At 43.5% G+C, this 23,285-nt stretch overlaps 1 protein-coding gene across 4 annotated transcripts in view; it reads right to left on the reverse strand.

Annotated features, from left to right (window-relative positions):
- LOC117041390 (core histone macro-H2A.1) overlaps positions 1-21,820 on the reverse strand; it is a 42,729-nt gene extending 20,909 nt beyond the window's left edge. For 2 of the 4 annotated variants that reach the window (XR_004425962.1, XM_033140132.1), the window contains exons 1-2: positions 21,566-21,817; positions 9,647-9,854 (exon numbers count right to left, since the gene is read on the reverse strand). Coding sequence is in view for 3 of the 4 variants with exons in the window: in XM_033140132.1 (XP_032996023.1) it covers positions 9,647-9,818 (172 nt within the window). In the remaining variant the exon portion in view is untranslated. Of the gene's footprint in view, positions 1-9,646; positions 9,855-21,565 lie in introns of all 4 variants that reach the window. The other 2 variants (XM_033140131.1, XM_033140133.1) reach the window with 2 other exon arrangements.
- Positions 21,821-23,285: the final 1,465 nt, after the last annotated feature.

A 23,285-nucleotide genomic window follows, 5' to 3' on the forward strand; every position in this document is an offset into this window, starting at 1 on the left:
TCTTTATGGATGCTTTGAAACAGAAGGGCCAATATGGTGCCCTGCAGATGCTGTTAGACCTCCCCTGTCGCTACTCATTGGCCATGCTGGCTGAAGCTGCTGAGAATTGGCCTCTCATGCTTTAAACCATTTTTACCTAGCCTAGATATGAACACAACTGATCAGCTTCACAGAAAACACTTAGAACTATTAAGCGTCCAATGTGAAAATTCATGAGGAACTATTACGCAGGTTTTAGTATCATCAAAACTGATTTGGAGTAAATGTCAAATCCCTCTCATGCGCAAACATAGAAGTCATTTCAAGTCCAATCTGCTGTGTGTAAAAAGAAGGTAAGATTCCAAATTTGCCTGATAGCTTCCCCATCCCCAGCATTTTGGACAAGGGAAAAGTCCTTGTAGTTGTCAGGTGTTCAAGACCTGGATTTCTGCTATGCAAATGTGAATATACCTGACAGCTCTGAAATCTAACTTCGTCCAAATGCTGATTAGCTTAATTTTATTTCCTCTTTTGGGGTAAAGATTTCATGTCTTGAGGAAAACCATTTCTCCTATTTCAAAACCTTTTGCCTTTCTCCACTTCAGTGAAATGAAGTCATAACGCTCAGAATTTAGTTGCTAACAGCTAACAGATGATATGTTGAGCAACAGCCAGCATTTTCAACAACAACAAAAAAACTTTCAACATGAGAAAAGGGGTTTCTGAAAAATGTGTGAAACTGAAACCTTGATCCAAAAGAAATCTGAGAAGCATCTCTGGAAACCAAAGGAGGGACATTGGTATAATCCCATTTAGAAATCCCAGGCAATGCCATTCTGACTCCAGGAGAGGGATTTCATCTATTTTATTTTATTTTGAAAAACAATCACACATTGTTCCATCAATGATTTACTGAATCCAGAACATTCTATTATTCTGAAAAATCTTAACCCAATCAGACTCAATCAACTATGATAGTTAGACTTCCCTACGTTCATTTTCTTGTACATTCCTTACAATCTTCCTTAATATCCTTGAAAGAGGACCACTTAACATTTCTTTTCCCTATGCACACTCCTCATAAAAACAAACAAATACCAGCCTTACAATTACAGATATTTGAAAAAGTTCAAGTTCAGTTTCAGGATATTCATGCTGGTAAACCTGTTTATCCAGTTAACTCCCCAACTACATCAAATAACTGAAGGTTTTGTATTTATGCAATGTAATTTACATGGAACTATCAAAGCTGTTTAACAACTAGACCTTTTTTGGGGGGTGTCTGAAAGTCAGCACTGTTCTTCCCCATCATTCATATTCAATCCGCAAACCACCCCACTTTTTATAGGAGTCTCCAGCTGTGCTCCTATCAGATGCTTGGAGCTCCAAGTGAATCGCTGCAATGCTATAGCTATGTTTGCTCTGAAGCAAATCATACACTGCATTCAATGGGGCTTTCTCTCTTAATAGGTTAGCTTAGGACCGTAGCCTCCATAAGTAATCTAAAGAACACAATCTACAAGAGCTGAGCAGAAACTGAATTCAAATGGAAGTGCAATCTGCTTTTGGTGCCTGCGAACAGGAAGCCCAAGCCATCTTGATATTTTCATGCCGAGCACCCTGTGTTCACTTGCTCTCTGCATATGTGTGTGTGTATATAAAATGGTGTTTCCTTTGCCTACCAGTTTACACTTCACTGTTACTCTTAACAGTTTGCACATGCTTCTCCCCCTACTTTTAAATGCATTTAAACATGATTAGTCTAAGCACTGCCAGATGTTGCTTGCGCTAATGCAGTGTGTATGGTTTGGTTTGACTGGTTTACAACTCAGGACAAGTCCAGTGCCTTGGATTATGCTCCGATTTTTAGGGGCATTTGTTATAAACCTGCATTTACACAAACTGGATGCCCACCATGCCACCCACCCACCTCTTGCATATGAATACGAAGAGAGACAAACTAAAAGGATGACCTGGCATTTAATAATACAACAGTTGCAGATGGCTCTCCTTTCTTTGTGCTGGAGCAGTTGAAAAAGTTTGCATGGACTGCTGTGTTTGCTTATTAAAATGTATCTTGTGCACATTAACACGTGAAGACAACATTTATGTACGGCACACACAGTCGCCCAACCTAATGCCAACTCTAAGAGACACCCGCTTTAATCTGTGGAGGCCAAATCAGTTCTGATACTGAACATTTGTTATGCACGCTGACAGTAGTTAATCTCTCTCTCTCTCTCAAACATTTACACCACTGAATCTGTCAACGAATGCTACAGGAAGGGCCACCAAATCACAATTTCCAAGTGCTACAACTGATGCAAAAGTCCTAAGCGGTTCTTTGTTGGCATCGCTAACACGAGCCAAAACTAGGATAGGAACACAGGAAGTGACTTAGTCAGGCCATTGGGCCACCTGGCTCAGTACTGTTGCCATTGACTGGTTTCAGGCAAAGGACATTCCCATGCCCTACCTGGAGATGCTGAAGCGTGACCCTTGACCATCCAAGACTCTTTGAATGCACAGAAGAAGGTGAGGGGCTACTTGGATCCCAACCACAGCTCCTTGGTTTATTTATTTCATAAAATGCATATACTGCTTGATTGTAAAAACAAACAAACAAGCAAACCCCAACATGGTTAATATGACCCATTTCTTACTTACATCAAGAGAGAGGGGGACTTTTGCCCGTATTAGGTCCATAAGTATGTCACAGTCTTAAAAACCTGTGTCGTCAGCAAAGGAGTAAATTCTGTTTTAAAAGTAGAATAATTTACAGGGCAAATTTATACATGTCGACTCTGAAGTAAGCCCTACTGAACTTAATATGGGACTTGCTCCCAGGTACTGAGCAGAATTTCAGCCTTAATCACAAGGTCTTTCTCTTTCAGCTGAATTTCTATTTCCAGGGATGAGGTTGAAGAAAAACTACAGTATTGTACCCCTCAGTCTAAATGTTTTGATCTCTCTATATATTCTTTTTTGTTGTTTTTCAGTGTTGCACAACCTGATTTTTCTATTTAGGGTAGGCTACACATACACACAAATCAATGTGTAATGATATGCAGGAAATATGTCAAATGTTCCAAAGAATGCTGTCACTGTAATGGATTCTTCATTGTTTAAGAAACTTTTTGCTTCCTGTCCTTACCATGCAGCCTATAAATAACACTCCAAACTTTGAAATCACATTCTATGAATCAAATTATTTTTATGGCAGATCACTGTGGCTACAGCCACTGTCCTTTTAAAAAAAGCAGTGTGCACTAAAAATATAGATTTTAAGAAACAAACACGATTGTCGTTTGCCTTTAAATTATTACATTCCTTCTGAAAAGAAAGAAGAGTGGAATGGCACTTCCACATAATGAATTCTGACAGAAAACATGGCAAGCACTTGGGATAACTGGTTAACTGCGCTAACTGGATACGTTCTTATTTTTCAGGCACTCAATGGCTTGGGACAGGTTTCCACACAGAAAATGAATCATGATTAAATAGCAAGCAAATGACTTGCTGGAGTATCTGAAACTCCACTCAGGGAATCTGGTGATGTCATAAAGCACGAGAACAAAGCATAAAAGTCACCAGAACACCCAAGAGAGAGTTATGGTCTGGAACTCTAAAAAAAGAAAAAAAAGTGCATGTTTTAAATTTTACAAAATGAATGGATTGGCAATAAAATACAGTGGTGGAAAAATGTTAATGGAGAAAGCAGACATTTCAAGTTTTCTCCCTACCTGACTTTTTCTAATTGTGGAACAATGTAAATCAAAGCACCTTTTTTTAGGAGTGGGGTGTTATTGTATATCACCTGCTGTTTTATAAACTTCACTCTTTCCTAATTTGCTGTGGAATTATTTTTTTATGTAGAGCAGTCTATTGACAGAAATTCCCACAAGCTTCATTTCTATCTACTATTTAAATTATGCCCATAAGCTTTCTAGTTCTTTTTCTGCATTAAGATAGATGGATGGATGGATGGATGGATGGATAGATAGATAGATAGATAGATAGATAGATGGACAGATAGACAGACAGAAAAAAAGATAGAAAATGTAGTGCATTCAGATTAAACAAATCTAATTAAACAGAAAAGGATTCAAAACTGCAGTCAGCATAACCCAAATTCAGAACCGCAAGATAATAAAACACTGCAGCATGAGAAAATAAATAACTAACCTAGCAGGCCCAAAGCCTCTGGAACAGGAAGGTCTTTGCAATTTACTACAAGGCCAATAACAAATGTGCTAAGAATTCCAGAGTCTGAGTGGTGCCACCACTGAGAAAGCCTTCACCCATGTTCCCACAGTTGGTGGGGCACTGGGTTTGGACCTTTCCTGCAGGTATTACTCCATGGACAAGTTCAAAAATTCACAATATTACCACAAAATACCCTACAAGTGTTAAACTATGGTTGGCTGTATTGGACTTGATAATCCAGACCTTGCTTCAGCTGGGTTTAAACAGCACAAGTTGTCCTAGCCTCAACAAGTCCCCACATTTGAGTTTGTTAGTGCCAGTTTCAGGGTTATCTTCAATATTATGTCTTGTATCTAAATGCCAGAAAATGATGTTTTTGAAATGTGCTTGGGGAAATGGTGACTTGTTCAGCCTAAAAAGATCTGACAAGCGACTTACGTTACATGACTGAAAAGTAATAAAGGGATCCTTTCTGGAGATGTCAGATGAAAAGTGAAGATAGGAGAAAACTGTTTATTACATGACACAATGCCTTATTTTCTATGTCTGTTTTAATACCAAAAAAAAACAGGGGAAACTGCTCCAGATGTTTAGTACAAAAGACTTGTGGAAGTCCTAAGAGATCCTTGCGGTCCCTTTGGTTAGGAAGCTATCAAGACAAAAACACTGGGTCTTATTTAGTTCTTATTTAGTACAGCCTCCGGTGTAGCTGCAAGACATGAGACTCTGCTAAGTGTCTGCAGGGTGTTTCCCCCCCTCTGGTTAGGAAAATGTATTTACTTATTTATTTAAAATAACTTATATCCAACCCTTTCCCTAAGGAGATCAGAGCAGCATTTATAAAAAAGCAGTACAATGGTACAAACATATAAACAAGCAACAGGAAGCACTCACATTCATAGTAGGGCTCAAAGCCTGATTAAAAACAGATGTTTTAACTGCCCTCCTAAGTGCAAGCAGTGAAAGAGTGACATGGATCTCCCAGGGGAGGAAGTTTCAGAGGTGAGGAGCCACCACAGAAAAGGCCCTCTCATGTGCTGTCACCTTTTGAACTTCTCAAGGGCTAGCAAGAAGGGGCAATTATATTATAATGGCCAGTGATATGGGTTACAGCTATGAAACCACACAGCAAAAGATGTGTGTGAGACACAGATTGAAGTGTGGACAGGATGAAAAAAGTGTATGCCACAAAGAAGCAATTAAGACTTTTAAGGCACCACAGGGACCTTTGTTTCTTCTTAATGAATATATAAGAACTCTTCTGAAATTTGGAACTTCTCTTTCAGGTTGAGATTGAAAAATGGAGGGAAGCGGGTGGCGCTGTGGGTTAAACCACAGAGGCTAGGGCTTGCTGATCAGAAGGTCGGCGGTTCGAATCCCCGCGACAGGGTGCGCTCCCATTGTTTGGTCCCAGCTCCTGCCCACCTACCAGTTCGAAAGCACGTCAAAGTGCAAGTAGATAAATAAGTACCGCTCCAGCAGGAAGGTAAACGGCGTTTCCGTGCGCTGCTCTGGTTCGCCAGAAGCAGCTGTCTTGCTGGCCACATGACCCGGAAGCTGTACGCCGACTCCCTCGGCCAGTAACGCGAGATGAGCGCCGCAACCCCAGAGTCGGACACGACTGGACCTAATGGTCAGGGGTCCCATTACCTTTACGAAAAAGGGGCAATTATGAGCAATGAACAAAGTAGGCTAGCAATCTCAAGAGCCTGGAGTCAAAATGTAAATGTGAATACCCTGAGTGGAATTCAAAGGAGTAATTGCACATGGGACAAGGTGAGCTTGTGCAGCAAGAGTTTTTCCCCTCTCCTCCAAAACAGATTTAGCATAGACACAGGGAAAGGAAAGTGGGGGGGGGGGAGTCCCACTGCACTAGCGAACCTTGTTCTGCACATGCAACAACTTAGTTGAATGCCGCCCTTTAGCTTCCGATATTATATTTTCCTTGAATCTGGCAGTGATCTTATTGCCATTTCACCTTCCACTACAGATCACTCTGTCCTCTCTACCTGTTCTCTCAGCTCTGCTACAATCTCACCAACGACGACAAAGGAAGCTCTCTGAGAGCACCCTTGGAGACAAAGGGGGTGTTGCTTCTTTTTCTGATGTTCCGTAGCTGCTCCCTATCAGGCAAAAAGCGAGGGTCAGTTCAGGAAAGTCCCTAGGGATACTGCGTGACCTTCAGCGATGCCAACAATTCCTTACTTTTTCAGCAGTCAGCACAACTCACAACATACAATAGAAACCTAGGCTCAGACTGCACAAAATGAAGAAAAAGGAAAGGCCATGAAGTCAAAACCATACATGGTGTGTGATGAAAGTGGAAGCTGTAAGACAGAGGAGTTTATCAGAAAACGGGAGGATTGCAGACAATAACCTTTATTATAAGGTTGTGAGCAATAACTTTGGCAGCCTAATCCTCACAGCCACTTTAATGGAGCTTGAATTGGCTCCGTCTTTTAAATAAAGAAGAGATAGGCAAAATATCTTATTCTGGTTTGGAATAAACATATTAACTTTTTATCATGATGCATTTTAAATGAATGCAGCCACCAGGGGAAACAGACAAATGCAAATGTCCTTTTCTGAGTTCTGCTTTTTACGGTGGGGGGAAGTGTTAGACAGAAAACATAAATAGTAAAAAAAAAAAAAATTAAAACCCACAATAATCTCAGTTCCTTGGAATGGAAAATAATTAAAGGCAGAGAATCCTTTCCTTTTCAGCTTTCTTTATAATATCTTCCTTGGGGGTAATCTAGCTGGGATTGCAAGCCATGTTCCCACCCTCCACAAAAATGTCTTCATGCTCTATTGTATTCTTCCCTTGCTCAAGATACTTCAGCTCACAGAAGTGAGCAAATCTCTCTCTCTCTCTCTCTCTCTCTCTCTCTATATATATATATATATATATAAATTGGTACCATGTGCTGCTCATTAACATTACTTGTAATACATCTCAGTTGTTAGTTTAGCTTGGGGTTTTTATATATTAAAAATACTCAGTGCAGGCTATTTAAGGCATGAAGTTTAGAGAATGTATATGTATATGTATATGATCGAAGTTATATAGTGATTACAATAATAGAAGTGTAGATGATACTGAGCTAGATGGACAAATACAGGTCAATACAGACAAGCTTAACTTTTGTAAATCAAGAAAATGTTTAATAAAAATACATTTTTTTTAAAAACAGACAAGCTTAGCAACCTGTTCAAACCATACCATCCTTGTTCAAGAAATCCATTACTCCTCTCACAAGTAACTTCCTTAAAGTAGTAAACTGCCTAAGTACCGGGGGGGGGGGGGCTACACAGGTAGATTTCTAAAGTTTATAAACGACCTTGATGGATGAATTGAGGGAACGCTCATCAAATTTGCAGACAGCACCAAACTGGGAGGGCTAATGCTGCAGATGACAGAATCAGGATTAAAGATGCTTTTAACAGATTGGAGAACTGGGCCCAAACTAACGAAATGAATTCAATTGGGACAAATGTAATCGGGACAAATCTATGATTCTAAGACTGTGCATGTAAAGTCAGTCAGCTTGCTTAGCCCTTTGTTCACTCTGGAACACTTTTTTAAAAAGTTTAGGGCATTTTTATTATATCCTTAAACTTACTTAAATTGCTCAAATTTGCCACAAAGGTGAAGGACCATCAAATTTAATCTCTTACCGAATCCTTCCCCATCCTGAGAACTTAGGTCTAACGTTTCATTTCTGGATACTTCATCTTGCTGAAATCACTGCCATCTCTTTAGCCTGTTCTCTACCATCCTCTTTTTACAATGGTGCCACTGCTTGTACATAACACCGAGTCCTTAAAGCTATTGCTTCCCCCCTCTATTAATCCTACACCCGAGGGCTAATTGTAATTCTTAAAGATCCTCGGTTCTGCATGGAAGCACTTCACAGAGTGGGTCTAACATCTGAAAACTGCTCGTCAATTATCAATGCGCCTCCACTGAGTACATGGCATCTCTTGCCAGCACCAGAGAAATGTTCCTTAGCAGTCTTCACGTGGTGGCTCTAATGTTCAAACAGACTCTTAGACCTCTCTTTGTTCAATAAGAGCACGCCGTGTATAGCAGCCCCGGCAAAAGGAGGCCCTGCTGTACTATATGGAGAGTGAAAGCATCATGTTCTAATTGCATTATTGGCCCCATTTCAAAAAAGCTGCTCCTACAGCTGTTTTGCTCAGCAGCAAACCAACCCACTGCCCAATTATATATTTGCTTGTTTACAAAAAAAATTCTAGACTTTCCTCGCACATATTAAGACCTCAGGGCAGTTTCCAATATAAAACAACAGAATAAAATATTTAAACCAATCATTAATAAAATGCAGCAGCACAGGTACACACACACCCCAAAACACACAAAAAACCCCTCCTCTTAGACAGCATTAACTAATTTCCCCCAAAGGCACAGGAGGAGAGAGATGTTTTCGCTTGGCGGCAGGTTTGTCGCTATCCAGGCCTCCAGAGGGAGGGGATTCTACAGTGGGGGTGATACAACAGAGATATACGGGGTTGAGGAACCTCAGGCCTGGGAGCCAAACCCTGCCCTCCATGTCCCTCTGGCTGCCGAGACTCACCCTAGATACACCCCCTTTCCCCTTATCATCCCTTCTGCATATCCTACTTGAGTGTTTTCGCCTGGCTGAAACGTGTCCTTGAATTCTGGTAACACTTCCTGGGCATAGACACTAGCCTACTGCACAAAGGGGGGGGGGGGAAATCACATTCGTTGCTTTGTTCACTTTTTGCCTCTGGTCCCAGCCACCACTGGCATGCCGTACCTTATTTTTGTGGTTGTGGGTTGCTTTAAACCGTTATTTAAAAAAGAGAATGTGGCCCTTTGGCTGAAGGTTCCCTAGCTCAGCTAATGAAGCTCGTTAGTGGTAAAGCACATTGTTCTGTGCATTTTACAGAACAATTAAAAATGGGGAGTTTATACCAGGTTCATACGGTTGCTGTTTTTAAAAAGTTCCCCTCTTGTCCATTACAATGAAAGTGAAATACCCATGTCAGCTCCAGGGCTGTTTTCTCTTGTACTCCATTCCTGGGGCTTGCCAGAGGAACAAGGGGACTTTGGAGCCTGCAGCTCTTTCGCCTCTTCTGACATGACGCCAACATGCCCTCCGAACGGCTACCATTTGCCCTCCCTACTATATGCGTCCAATTTAGCATCCCGGAAGGCTCAACCAAAAGCCAACTCATCTTACCGCGAACCCATTATAAATGCAACGTAGGGTTTACACCTGCGGGAGTTCTAGTGCAACGCTTCCAAGACACAGAAATCTGAACTGAGGTGTGAGATCAGTGGTTTGGATTTACATGCATTACGAGGTGAATGCTGCTGCAGATTTAACGTGTTTTTATATTCCGCAAATGCTCTCTCTCGCGTTTGCAACTGATTCCACTGAACTGTCTTGGCTCTTGCCGAAGCAAAACTTACCGGTCAGGTATTCAAGTACAGCTGCCATATACACTGGAGCACCAACCCCAATCCTGTACTTCGGGTGACCTTTCTTAATGTAACGTAGCATTCGCCCGACGGGGAATATGACCCCGGCTTTCGCCGAGCGAGAGGTCTTCGTCGACTTTTTCTTCCCACCCCTGCTGGACATTTTCTTTTACGTGGGTCTGGGTCGACAATCTAGAAACTAGAAACAAAAGAGGGAAAGGGTAAGGTTACAAATCAAGCCTGAGACAGTTGCTTTCAAGTGGCGAACGATACCTCGGCAGTCTCTTAAAATCGGGCCCACAGGCTTTCAGCTGCACTGCGGTCCCAACACTGCTATACATCACGTGGAAAGCTGCAGTGTTATGTTGAGAGGTAGGGCTTTTAGTGCCAGATCTGTGCCTCTAACACATAAAATTCAAAGAGATTTCTGTGGGCAAGGCTGATCAGACTGTGTGCCAGAGGACTTTGGCGCTGGGTGCAAAATCCAGCACCCCGAGAATCCCAGCATTCATTCTTTATGGTTGTATCCAATGGGGTCCCTCTGCAGACAGAAAGCTCATTGATCCAGCAGAGGTAGAACAATTTGTACTGTATATTCTAGCATATGACTACTTTTTAATCCAGGAAAATCTTCTCAAAAGTCTCATAAGCCGGGTGGAGAATCTGTGGTCAAGTATATCTCAAACTCTATATTTTAACTGGAAAAGTTGGGGGTCGTCTTATACGCCCAGTCGTCTTATACGCCAGAAAATACGGTATGTTTGTTAGAAAACAATACACAGGCTTAAAAAAAATTATGTTTACAATTAACAGTTATGAAGGTGGGAGGGAGTGAATATGCATGCTTGCTGATTGAATGGAAGGTAATTTTTAGTATTTCATCTCTCCATTACACCTGACAAAACAAATTTCATTTTTGTAAAAATAAAACAAAAAATGCTCTGAACAGACGACTTTATATTGTTCAAGGTGATAAACTTTTTACTCTTATTTTTTTTAAGCAAACAGTAATTTTACAGTACTAGATACAGTAGCAAATACAAAAATGAAGTCATTGTAAAAATACCAATGACCATGCAAAAATAAACTCCAATAATATTTATAAAACATGCCTTGAATCCTGACACTGTGCCTGCGCTATTCCCAAGTCATCACCCGGGTTAGGAGAGCTGCTTGGACAATAATGTTGTTTTTTTTAAACACACTGATGATGCAAACAGAATTGTTCCCAGGTTTTGTATTTCTGATAATGAGTGGATTATCTTGCATGCTGTACTGACAAGTATGTCCAAACTGAACATTCTGAGAAAAGTAACCATCCTGCAAAAATCATATTGTCTGCTGTAGCAACTAGTCCTAGGTGTGCTGGACTAGCGGTTGTGAAGGAAAGACACTTTGCACATGCTCAAAGGTACTCTCGTTCTTATTATCATTTCATGTTCATGAAAGAAGACTGGCAAACTACCTCTAGCGTATAACACCTTGCTTGTGGGATTTGGCCTGGCTGCCAGTTTGCTACTGGGCATTGGTATAAGAGTCCCTATACAGCTTGAGACCAGGTTACTTGAGAGACCACATTATCCCTTATATACTCAAGTAGATCGCTGCAGTCATTGGGACAGTTTCTCCTGCACGTTCCAAATATCTCAGAGGCCTGCTCTGCAGTAACTCAGAGCAGGGCTTTCAATGTGATGGCCCCTGTTCTGTGGAACAGCGTCCCTGTTGAGATACGACAGGCACACGCTGTCTGCATTTTCTGGAAGCAACTGAAGACGTTTTGGTTCTGACAAGCTTTTCCTGGATAAATTGGGTCTTTAACATGAGTGCCCACTTATTAGGCTTTTTAAGTGTTTTAGGTGCATTTGTTGTTTTTTATGTTTTTAACTGATTTTAGTTATTTTATGTGTAAATAGCCCTGATGTGGTGGTTTAGAAGGTGGTGGTGGTGATGATGATGATGATAAAGACAGGTAAGGCTCAAGGTCTCAAGTGGAGTCCTGTAAAGAATGGTTGCATACAAAAGTACTGTACTGTTTTGTTTGTTTCTCTCTTTGGAAAAGGGAAAGGATTGCAATTAACTGCCTGGGATTTGAAACTGTGGAATTTATCCGCCTACCAATCACCGTCGTTTTCATTCCATTCCCCTGCAGGAGTTTCACAAACTCCAATCTTGACAACTTCCTTCCACCAGCATAATTGGACTTGACACCGGAGAATGATGGCCAGCAATCACATGCTAATTTACTACCATCCACAAACATGTTGCTGATAGTTCTGCCGAGTGTCTGTCATTCTCAAGTTGTGTTTTTGCAAGAGTATGTAGGCATTAAATTAAAATGTTAAAAAGCTCCGCAGAGAGGGGCGGTTTACAAGCTCAGAAACCGTTGCTCTTCTGGGAGCTGGTGGTTTAGAAAACTAGTCCAAATTCCTAAACCTTTGATTTCCTGTAAGAGAAGCCTGTAGTGGCTTTCCCCTTCACCCCTATGGAGATAGACAGTTTTATAAACAATGTTTTATAAGCCAAAGGAAACCCCAATGGTGTATATTAGCCATAGGAAAACCTCCTCGTGACCCAAAGCTGGCTTGGCACAAAGGGGTGCTTTTTCACAGTATTCCCCCCCCCCTTCTCAAGCCAATTCCCCCATCACCTCCTTGTGATTATTAAATCATCATGTCTAGGTTCTGAATTCTTTCTGCTTGTTCGCTCCATTAGCTATTTGTCCCCACCTTGCTCCATTTCGTCCTCCCTCCCCCTCCCTACTTCCCCCTGCAACACAAACCTATCAATATATGCGCCAGGCACCTCCGATGGACTGACTTCTAAATGAAGTGAAGCAAGCCTTACTTTTGACATTTTGCAACTTTTGCTACTATGCGATTTCTGACCTGTGCTAACGTGTCATGCAGGCTTTTAAAATACACTTTCAGCTATTACATAAAACTTGTCTAAATTTCAGACCAGGAGTCTTTTGTCGACTGAATATAAATTCCAATGTCTATTGATTCCATCCTCCCACACTCTTGTTAACCTCGATTCCTAGACTTCCCAAACAAGGAGATGAAACAAAGAGAAACGTGTATCTTGTAAAAGGCAACCCATAAGGAAGTCTACCATCTGACACATCATGTCGGCCCAAGGCAATTGATAGGATTGTGGCTAAACACAGGTTTGCCTCTGTTCAAGCTGCCATGCCTGCAGTTTTTAGGGTTACTAATCATACACCACAGTCCTAGGCATATCTTCTTAAAAGCATGCCGCAGAGTTCAACATGGCTTACTTGCAGGTGTGTCTAAGAATCCAGCCATAGCTTATTACCACATGCGTTCTATGTGTTCAAAGTCACATTTAAGGAAATGTTGAGAAGGAAAATGAAGTAAAGATATAGAAAGCTTTCCCCACTTTCCACTTTTCCATTCCTTAACATGGAAAAACAACCCAGCAAAACACAATTTTCCTCCATATGGATCTTCGTAGGCCTATAACTAGCAAGTCTCTATTAACCATCTGGCTAATTATGGCTTCTAAGATGGCCCTTAAAAATATGTATAAACCACAAAAACCCTGGAGAGCAGAGCATTCTCAGACACTTCATGTCCAGTTAATGGAACACAAATGGCCAATTAGCTAATAATATTTTACCCTGGAATTTCAATCCAGAGTTTTCAATGCGATTAAAAAAGAAATATTTTTATAAATGAAAAATAAAAAAAGATCAAACACTTGCCAGCCACTGGAATAAGCCACATTATTACAAATAGTTACAAACAGAGATGTTGCAAAACGTTATCTTTTTATTACTAATATTATTGTTATTAATGTTTTTTGTTATTCAACTCCATGATTCACAAAAGCATTTTTACCCCAGTCTTTAGTTAAAAAGGCTACCACAGTGGCTTACGTATGATCAATAAAAAATTAATTATTATAATACAGTCCCTGTCCATAGGTGTACAGTCAAAAAGTCACAACACAAATGGAAAAAGAAGTGGGGAGGGACGATGATGACTGGCAAACTCAGACACCCATGCTCAAAGTTACATAGTAGATGCTTATCGTGAACAGATGAAACAGATCCTGCATTGTTCTTACTAAACCACAGTTTAAACAAACCACAGTTCCCTGAGTTTGAATGTGAAATTGATAATAGAAAAGGTGCTTTTGATCTCTGCACAATCACAGAAGAGGAGGAAGGGAGAAAGAGACTGTTTGAGCCCAAAGTTTGTGCACACTTGTCCAGGTAGTGGAAAGCCATGGTTTCCAGTTACATCTGAACAGGACTTAGTTATTTATGGGGCATGATGTTTATTCCAGTTGGCCCTTCTGGTAGTTGTAGTCACACATATTTTTTAAGCTGCGGGGACCTTCCTCTCACAATTAGCACTCCTCCTCTGGTAATTTAATGAGCGAGGAGGGACAGGGTCAAAGGGGCATGTGGTCAGATGTATTGCCACCAACACCTTGTCCACATCAGTTGATTGCATGGGATGAACTGATTCCATAGCACACTCTTAATGGTGGCACTGGGTACTTCAACCAGAGCTGCAACAAGCACAGAACCAAGAGAGGATGCTTGGGAGCGACTGTGTCAACACCCTTTTTTACCTCACTTTTCCATAACCCAAGATCTGTCTTCATACCACTAAACCATGGTTTAGCATTCCATCTGAATAATGCCTATGTAACCAAGGTTCAAACCATCTAATGCCCTTCCAGCATATGCCAGAACTGATCATATTTCTTCCAAACAAAAAGAGGGAGGGCAGTTAGACAATTTCTCGAGCGTTTCCATCCTTCCCAGTCTTCCACTTCTTTATAAGCTAGCACGGTTCTTTGTCAGAGAAGCTACTGGCAGGAACAAGGGAGAGTGAACACACCTTCTCGTTTTTCAGAGAGATGAAATAGAAATGGCATACACACAGAGAGCCTATAACTTCCATCAACAGAGTAATCCCTGATGAGAGAGCTCTTCTAACAAGGTGAGCATGCTATGGAATTCAAAGCAACCTGGTGGAATTCCTTCAGTGATGATAACTATCAAGGGACAATCTGACAAAACTTGTGGCATTAACAGCCTGTATCGTGAACCTGAAATACAATGAGTTTTCTTGTCTCTCAAATCTCTTAAGAACACAGAAACCTGCTTCAGACCAGATCAGATCATCTGTCCATCTAGCCCTGCTGTCGTTGACAGCTCTCCAGGGTCTCAGGCCAAGGTCTCACCCTTCAGCTGCTACCTGATCCCTTTGGCTGGATATTTCAAGGGTTGAATATGGAATCTTCTACACGCCATGCATGCGCTCTACTACCTAGCCAGGGCCCCCTTTTTTTTACTGGGACCATAAGGTGTGGAGGACGTTTACTGGAACCTTCGCTATTAACCTTTGGAACTCATTTGAAACAACGGAATGGATGGAAACACAAATTTCAACATCGGAGAGTGACATCAAGTTGGTCCTTAGCATACAACTAATCACAATAAATCTTCTACGCAGTGCGTGTGGCTGCGTCTCCCAATTGCTTCGCCTACTCTTCATTTAATTGTGCATGACTTCCTCTTGAAGAAATAATACGGCGTGCGAGATACAGCTTCCATGCGGCTTAATAGATCTTCTGCAAATTGGAAGGATTTCCTCCTCCTCCCCCCCACAGAGCTCCAATAGCTCCAATTAGTGTTAAACAATAACTAGGCACCTCCGGTAAGAAAATGAATATGCTTTATATACAGAGTAAAGTATACAGGCAATTTTCATAAGCAGATTAATCAGCAATCACAGAATTACTGCCTATTGGAGGGATTCGAATGCATGTCTGTATTTTTATTTCTCCTTCCTTTCTTTTTAAATCTGGATGAACAGCCCAGCTCTATACACAGGCAAGAGCATTAGGCACAGAGGGGGCCCCAAGACCAGCACAAAGCAACCCTTGACCTGCTCTGCCTTTTCTGCCAGCTCAGCAGCAGCCACTGTTGTAGGTATTCTGGTGCCTGCAATTTGGCAAAGATGGAGTGAAGAGAAGGGGGCTTCCAGCGGGCCTTAGCAAAGCAAACCACGAGCGCAGCTGTAGGAATAGAGGGTGGTGGAAGCTGAAAGGTTGGAAGCACCCAAGCAGAGCAGCCCTGGTTTTCATTGCTTCGATTAGGATTCTGCTACAGCTGTTGAAGTCACAGCCTTCACAAACAGAGTATCAGACTGCTATGTAGTAAAGATAGGAACAGAAGCAGCAGCAATCAGATTATTGGTCCATCAAGCTCAGCCCCATCCACACTGGCAGCAGTGGCTCTCCAGGGGTTCAGGCAAGGGTCTCTCACAGCCCCACCTGGAGATGCCAAGGACTGAAGCTGGTACCTTAACACATGCAAAGCAGATGCTCCACCGCTGAGCTACGTCCCTCCCCTCCCATTTTTTTTCCCCTGTAGCATGCTAAGAAGACTTGTTTTCACTTTCTGGATTGATTGGGGAGGAACACACTGTTACTCGTCTGATATCTGGCCACCAAACCTCACTGCTTACGGAAGGCTGCTGTGGCTGCATGTACTTCTGGGCCACTCATTTCACACTGGCTAGGCTAGCATCTGACTAACACTTGGCAAGAGGGTCAAGCAAATGCCGAACTGTAAGAGGGTCAAGGTAATGGCAGGCTATTAATAGGCAATCAGTTGCCGAGTTGATTTCAGCGGAGCAATTAACATTCATCCTAATAGGTTTGAGGCAGAGGCTTGCCTGGTCCAAGGTAAGCATGCATATGGACAGTAATTGCCTTCATACACAGATGACAGATTTTGCTAGATATGTATAATGGCATCAATGGGGCATTCACACTAGATAATGATCTCCTGGGACTGGATAAATGCCAAGATGAACTAGAGAGGCATTTGGTGTGTTTCCTTTTCCATCACCTTCTCTTCACTGCCAGCAGACAATGTTTTGTTTGCAACCATCAGATACTATTATTTCAGCCTCGCACATTAAAGCTGATTTGTCCCACTCTTCCTTCAAGCGGCCCATGGCGGGAGATATGAGATTATCCCATTTTATCTTCACAAACATAATAAGGGCAATAGCGGCCGGTGTACGAGGGCAGAGCCAGGAAGCCATCCTCTCGACACTGAGGTCGCTGCAGCTTACCTGGACAGCAGTGGGGGTGGAAAAGTGGCAGAAGTCAAGGCTGTGCAGACGCATCAGTGGAAGTGCTGCCAGCGCATGTATGCAGCCCTGACCTCACCACCTGTACCAACTCAGCACCAACTAGGTAAGCTGCAGCAACACTGGTGTTGGCGGGGGGGGGGGCAGCTCTGCCTCACCACACCGGCCGCTACTACAAGGCCAGGTTCAAGGTTCTTGTCTTAATGCAAGGCCATTGCAACTTAGGTCCAGGATACCTTGAGGACTGCCTGATCACTAGGGTCTTGGGTGGGAGTCACTGTTAGTTTTCCCTCATGGCTGAGAGACATGGCTCGTGTCCACCAGTAACGTGGGCCCAATTTCGTAGAATTCCATTGCAGCTGAGGTCCAGCACAATCCCTTCCTTTGGAACTTCTGACACCAACTGAAGACATCATCATCATTCCAGAAAGCATTTTAACTTATTTTTTATCTTTGTTGTATTGCTGAGTTACTTGTACTGTATACCACTTAGAGACGGTTGTAATTAAGTGCTATATAGCTTGCCGAAATAAATATAAACAATAAAAATTGCCTCTCTCATACTGTGTTCCATAGTCCCCTATGCTCCTGTTGGCACTTACCCACCTCTCCATTCCCTGAACTTCCCGAAGGCAGGGACAGAGCAGGGATAGCAACACTGGCCCTGCGCTGTAGTTAAATACAGCTTCGAAAAGGCCAGCCCCAGCTAACCGGGACTGCATTAAGCAAACTTTGGATAATGCTCTTTTTCTCCTTCTGCCAGTTTTGGCTTACACCACAGTGCTATTTTATGGAGGCTGCAAATGAGGGATTTGGGATATGTAAGGGATAAAACCCTGGACATTCTATCTATTAAAATCAAGAAGACTTCTCCAAACTTGGCATGGAAAATTCAACATAGAAAATCATCAGTACAAAATGGCTGAGATGCAGTAGATGACCATTTGCTCCCTCAATAGGCAAATTTCTCCTGCTTGTGGCTACGATTTTAGCCCAAAGGGACTGTTCACAGGAAAAGCTCCCACATGTTCAGCAAACGCGTGAAGTGCAAGAGGGACTGCCTCACTAGCCTGACTCACTGGCGGCCTCACATACAGCATCTGTCCAAGTGCAAAGGACCCCTTTGGGTGTGTTTGCTGCACATGCAGGTGCCAAAGGGGCATGTGCCACTGGGTGTATCAGCATCAGGGGCAGGACTAAAAGAGGCTGCCTTTCTTCCTCTTCCTGCATTTACTTAATACTGGAGAGGTTTTCTTGTGAGCAGTCCTACAGCTGACCTTGAATCTGCCATTTTTTGGATCTGTACTTTCAGGGCTTTGCAACAGCTCCTCGTTTATTACAGAGCCAGATGAAAGTTAATTTTGGTTCTAAGTTAATATTTGCATGCTTGCTTATACACTGTGTGAAGAAGCAAAATATACAATGAGGGTGTACATTAATTTCCTGCTTCCATGGCATGTAAATTACAGCAGGAACCTTGACTTAAAATTTCTGTGCTTTTTGGTCCAGGAGCAAATTGGCAAGTACCTTAACTCTTCTATTTGATCAAGGAGTGGAGAACCTGATCTGAATCTATCCTCTTCATATGGGAAGGCTATTCCACCTGAACATGCACAGTGTAGCTGCTCCCTCCTATCCTACCCCACTGCACCCAGTCTCTGTGCTTCCTCTGTTTGCTGTCCCAGTCTGGAGGAATATGAACTTGCCATTACAACTGTACTTTGGCTGCAAATAGCCTGAGGAAGGTAGCCTTGTGCTACACAGGTCTGTATTCTAGAACCAAAGCATGCTCAGTTAAAATCAGGCTGGGCAACCTCTGGCCCGCATGCCAAATCTGCCTCAGCCAGGGTCCCAATTTGTCCCATGGTGCCATTTCCCTGAAACCACACCCACCAGCCTCACACCTGACATCAGCTGCATCACTACATTCCCTGTGGAGAACTGAGAGGAATTCAACTGCACAACCCATCCCTGCAGAAAGCAAGGATGAAGTCACGGCATATCAGCTGATAGGCAGTGGCTTCAAGCCTGCTGATGAATGGCACTTCAAAACACCACACAGGGCTCTTTGCTAATGCCACTGTGACACCATGTAATTGACAGGTGGGCATCCTGCTCAGCTATCAGATTTGCCCCCCCCCCAGGCCAGGTCCTCCACCCCTCAGTTAAAGAGAAGAGTTAGGGTACCTGGACTTTTCCATTTGCTCATGGACCAAATGATGGGAGTTCTAGTCCAACAATATTTGGAGGACATCCACACCTGCCCAAGTTTTCCCCCAAAAGAAATTGCAATCAGAAGGAATTATGCAACTTGGAAAAAATTCCCTTAATGTTGTTATTAAGGTTAGAAGCACTCGTGTATTTATTTATTTATTTTAGTTCCGCAGAAGTCTACATCCTCTTTACTTACTATAATGGAGTACCCCTTTTATTTCCAAGAACTCTCTTTTGTGCAACAGAATTTATTTTATGACATTGGAAGAGTTCCCAAAGTGCACACTATATTCCTATGACTCCATAAATGTTTGATATATTTTCTAATCAATAGTGCATGCATCATTTTGTGCTCAAGTTACGAACCCCTGAGCTACATTTTTTAGTGTTTAATGTCACTGCTTCAAATTATGTTCTCAGTAACACTGGTGTAAATCTGGAGTAGAATTAGCCCACTTGTGTATTAAGCCAAACACAGAGTGGCATATTCAATCTTTACAGATAATATAGAAACTGAGAGCATTGCTTTATTTCCCTTTACTTCCCCTATCCAGCTAAGTTCAGAACAAGAAAACAAACTGAGATCTTAGCAAAATATGTCAAAAGCAATGCAAAAGCAAATACATCACATGTAAATTACACTGAATCCTTGGGCTGAATTAATTCATGCATTGTTTTACTTCAATGATGACTAGCCCCATAAACAATATATGGATACAAGACACCTGCAGTTGAATATAGTATTTGCTTAAATATATCTCCTCCTTTACACGCAGGTGTTCTTTCTCTAATTACAGATTTGCCTTTTGGTTTATTTTTTTCAGTCCCTGAGAAACAAGAGGGGGAAAGCGCATGAACTGGAACAATCCCTACACACCTGTTGCTAAGTGACAATTGTGTAACCCAAGCATGAACACTTGGGTCAGATGGGGGAAATGTGAAATCACAACAGATAACACAATTTGAATATGCTCTGAAACTCAAAACTCTATGGGGATAGATGGAGTCATTTCTGACATAAGCCAAGGTCATAATTTGGTCCCCACTTCCACAAGCGTCAAATGACAGCGTATGTCATCCAGCTCGCAAAGTTTAAATATTTATTGACATTACAGAGAAAGTAACATGGTGAGACCACAAATTAAATGCTAGCACACAAAAAAGTGATGCAGCTTGCAAACCAGCATCGTCATACATTTACTCAAGAGCAGTCCTCCAATAAGAGAGTATGCAACAAGGGCCTTGCAATGGAATGAAGTCCACAGGGTCAGGTCAGTTTAAGCAGTTTGTGTCTCGAAGTTCATTGGGTTTGTTCTTTTTTGTCACGTATTCTGCTCTTTAAGATACCTATGGGAGGGGCCTGTAGTTCAGTGGTAGAGCACCTGCTTGGCCGGCAAATGGTCCAGGGTTCAATCCCCAGCATCTCTAGGGAGATTGTGAAAAGCCTTGTGCATGAAACCCTGGAGAGCTGCTGCCAGTCAGTGTAGGCAACACTGAACTGGGTGGATTGATCACCCAAGTTCCTGGCAGCCCTCTGCTGCAGGGAGCAACCACTCCCATCCCACACTTCCAGGACCAGGTCACATTGCAGCAGACACAATAATCCCAGGCACTGGATAAAATACCCTGAACAGTGCCCATTCCACTATTTTCTCCCATTTTGTTCTAAGCAGTCTTTCTCTTTTTGGGTGTGGGTGGGTGTGTTTGGGTTTAGCCCTTCCCAATTTGCAAACAAGCAACTTTGGGCCATGTCATATGAAAGTGAAACGTACCAAATATGTCCTCCGCCGCTTCCTAGTTACTCAGCTTGCAGTCTCTGTGCATTATCTTCTCGTGCTCAGCGACCCAAGGAGGAGGAGGAGGAGGAGGAGGGAGAAAAATTGAGGGGAAAGAAAAGGAGGTGGATGGCTGGGGCAGAAGTCCAGCCTCGCATGATCTAACACCCTTGTGCAAACGATCGCGTATTCTTGGAATCCGGGGGCCACATTCCATTCCCGAAATCCGGATTCCCTAGCCCAGAATGAAATCGGAGTAAGAAAGCCCCCACGACACCGCGCAGAGGAGAGTTTTATTTCCTGGTTTCCTTAAGGGCGCAGGGAAGTCTCTCCGCTCTCCTTTAACCCCCTCGGTTCCGCTCCGGATTCGGATCGGAGGAAATCCCTTTTCGCACACGTCCCCCCAGATTGCAAAGAATCATGGAATCACAGGAGCCTCGGTTAGTAACAATACCAGTAACAACAATAACACCACCACCACCACCACCAGTAACGCCCTCCTGGAACCTTTCGGGAGCTTCTCTGAATTGCCAGATACGCCCTCACCCAAGGCAGGTGCCTGCCCCAAAGGACCACCTCCAGCTGCTGCAAGTGTTGCAATACGACACAGAGAGAAAGGGAGACGGGGACGATCCGCTCGATCCCAACCCCACCTCCCCAAAGCGAACAGGGCAAGCGGCGCTGGCAGGGAAATCGCATTGTGCTCACAAACAACGACCGCAGGTTTCGCGCAGGACAGGGTCCCTGGCAAAGGAAGGGAGCGTCAGTCAATCACTTACAGCGCAGCTCCCAGCAATAGCGGCGGCGGCGGCGGCGGCGGCAGCAATATGTCTCCCTGCGCTTCTCCCTCCCCACTTCGCTCAGCCGCCGTGTAAACTGGAACAAGCCGACGGTAATGTGCATGAAGTCCCACAATGCACAGCGCAGCGCTCGTCACATCCCTTCCTTTAAATCGGCGCCCAGGCCTGCCGCCTGCCACGCCGAGGGTCGCGCGGTGTGAGGGAAGGAGCGCGGCGGGAGAGCCGTCGGCGCCTCCTCCTCCTCCTCCTCCTGCGGTGCCGCCGCCGCCGCCGGCTGAGGAGGACACAGGCGGGGCCTTGCTCCGCAGTCGCGCCCCCGAGACCCCCGCCCCATCTTCGCAGAGAGAAGCCAATGGCGTGGAGTTGGGAGGGACACAGAGAATCCGGCCGTTCGCTTCCTACGCCGCTTCGCCACCCCGCAGTGGGCGCTTTCGGCTGCGCCGCCTCAGGAGAGCCCCAAGGCGCTAGTCCCTAAGAGGCGGTCGCTGAAGAGCAGGGGGTCAGGGCCGGTGTCTAGACCCGGCTTAGACCTCCCCCTTAGGATAACTGGACGTGCACGCAGCCCTCCCCCTCTGTGCAGGAACAGCACCTGCGCCTCGCTCCCCGCCTGTCCGGAGGGAGGCCGCGGGGTCGCCACTCGCTTGTCCAACAAAGTGCGCAAGAGCATCACTTATTATAGTTTCCCCTGCTGCGACTCATAATAAACACTTGCTGGGTTAGGCCCAAGGCCCATCCAGTGCAACACCCTGTTCTCATAGTGGCTGTAGAAAGCCTGCTAGCAGGATATGGGCATAATAAGCACTTCTGACGCAAAGTACACAGCCATTGCGGATAGCCAGCCTCTGTGAATTTGTCTAATCTTCTCAAGCTATCCATGTTGGTGGTCACTGCTATGTCCTGTGGTGGCAAATTTCACGTTTGTGAGTTCTTTTGTCTGCCCTGGATCTTCCAACATTTGGATGACCCCACGTTCAAGTATCGTGGGCATGAGAGAAAAACTTCCTAGTTTTATACAAAGCTTCTGCAAAGTGGACTTTGTAGGTTAGTGTAAGGTGAGGTTGGGCTGTTCAGGATGGGTGATTTATTAAAACTGACTGACCCTTACTGTAAACAGCCCAGGACCGCATAAAGCTGGCACAACATAATTGCTTCTACCAGCTCTGCTTGGTTTTGCATCCTGCACCCGGTTCTTTGCAATACCCCACTCACTCCTCTGCACCACATTGCAGGCCTTTCCTGAGGTCCTCATCCTCTTCAGGGGGTTCTTTCAGAAGTGCAGGGTGGGTGGATGAAGGCAGGAGAAGAAGGTGGGAAAACTCCATTGCATAAGCAGCCTGCTGTTCTTGTGACATTAGATAGAACAACTTGATAGTATTTTTTTGTATTCATGAGAAGTTAGTTGTGATTCATTTGAGGGAGGGAAAACGTATTGCCATAAACCTTTATATGTTTTGTACAGGGATGTGCAATTAAAAATAGGAGATAAGCTTAAGGTCACAAATTTACAATCACTTTGTTATAGAGAATTAAAGCAATAGCAGTTCTACAAAGTGGACGGCGATATAATTCTTCAGAAAACTGAAACGATCACAGTGGATGTTACCATTGCAAACAGAAGGGGATCGTGTTCAACTTAGCGATTAACCCATCATCCTGCAGTCACAAATGCTACTAATCAAAAATAGAACACCAGAAATGC

The sequence above is a fragment of the Lacerta agilis genome, chromosome 2, assembly GCF_009819535.1.
Source record: "Lacerta agilis isolate rLacAgi1 chromosome 2, rLacAgi1.pri, whole genome shotgun sequence".
In the NCBI taxonomy this organism is placed as follows: Eukaryota; Metazoa; Chordata; class Lepidosauria; order Squamata; family Lacertidae; genus Lacerta; species Lacerta agilis.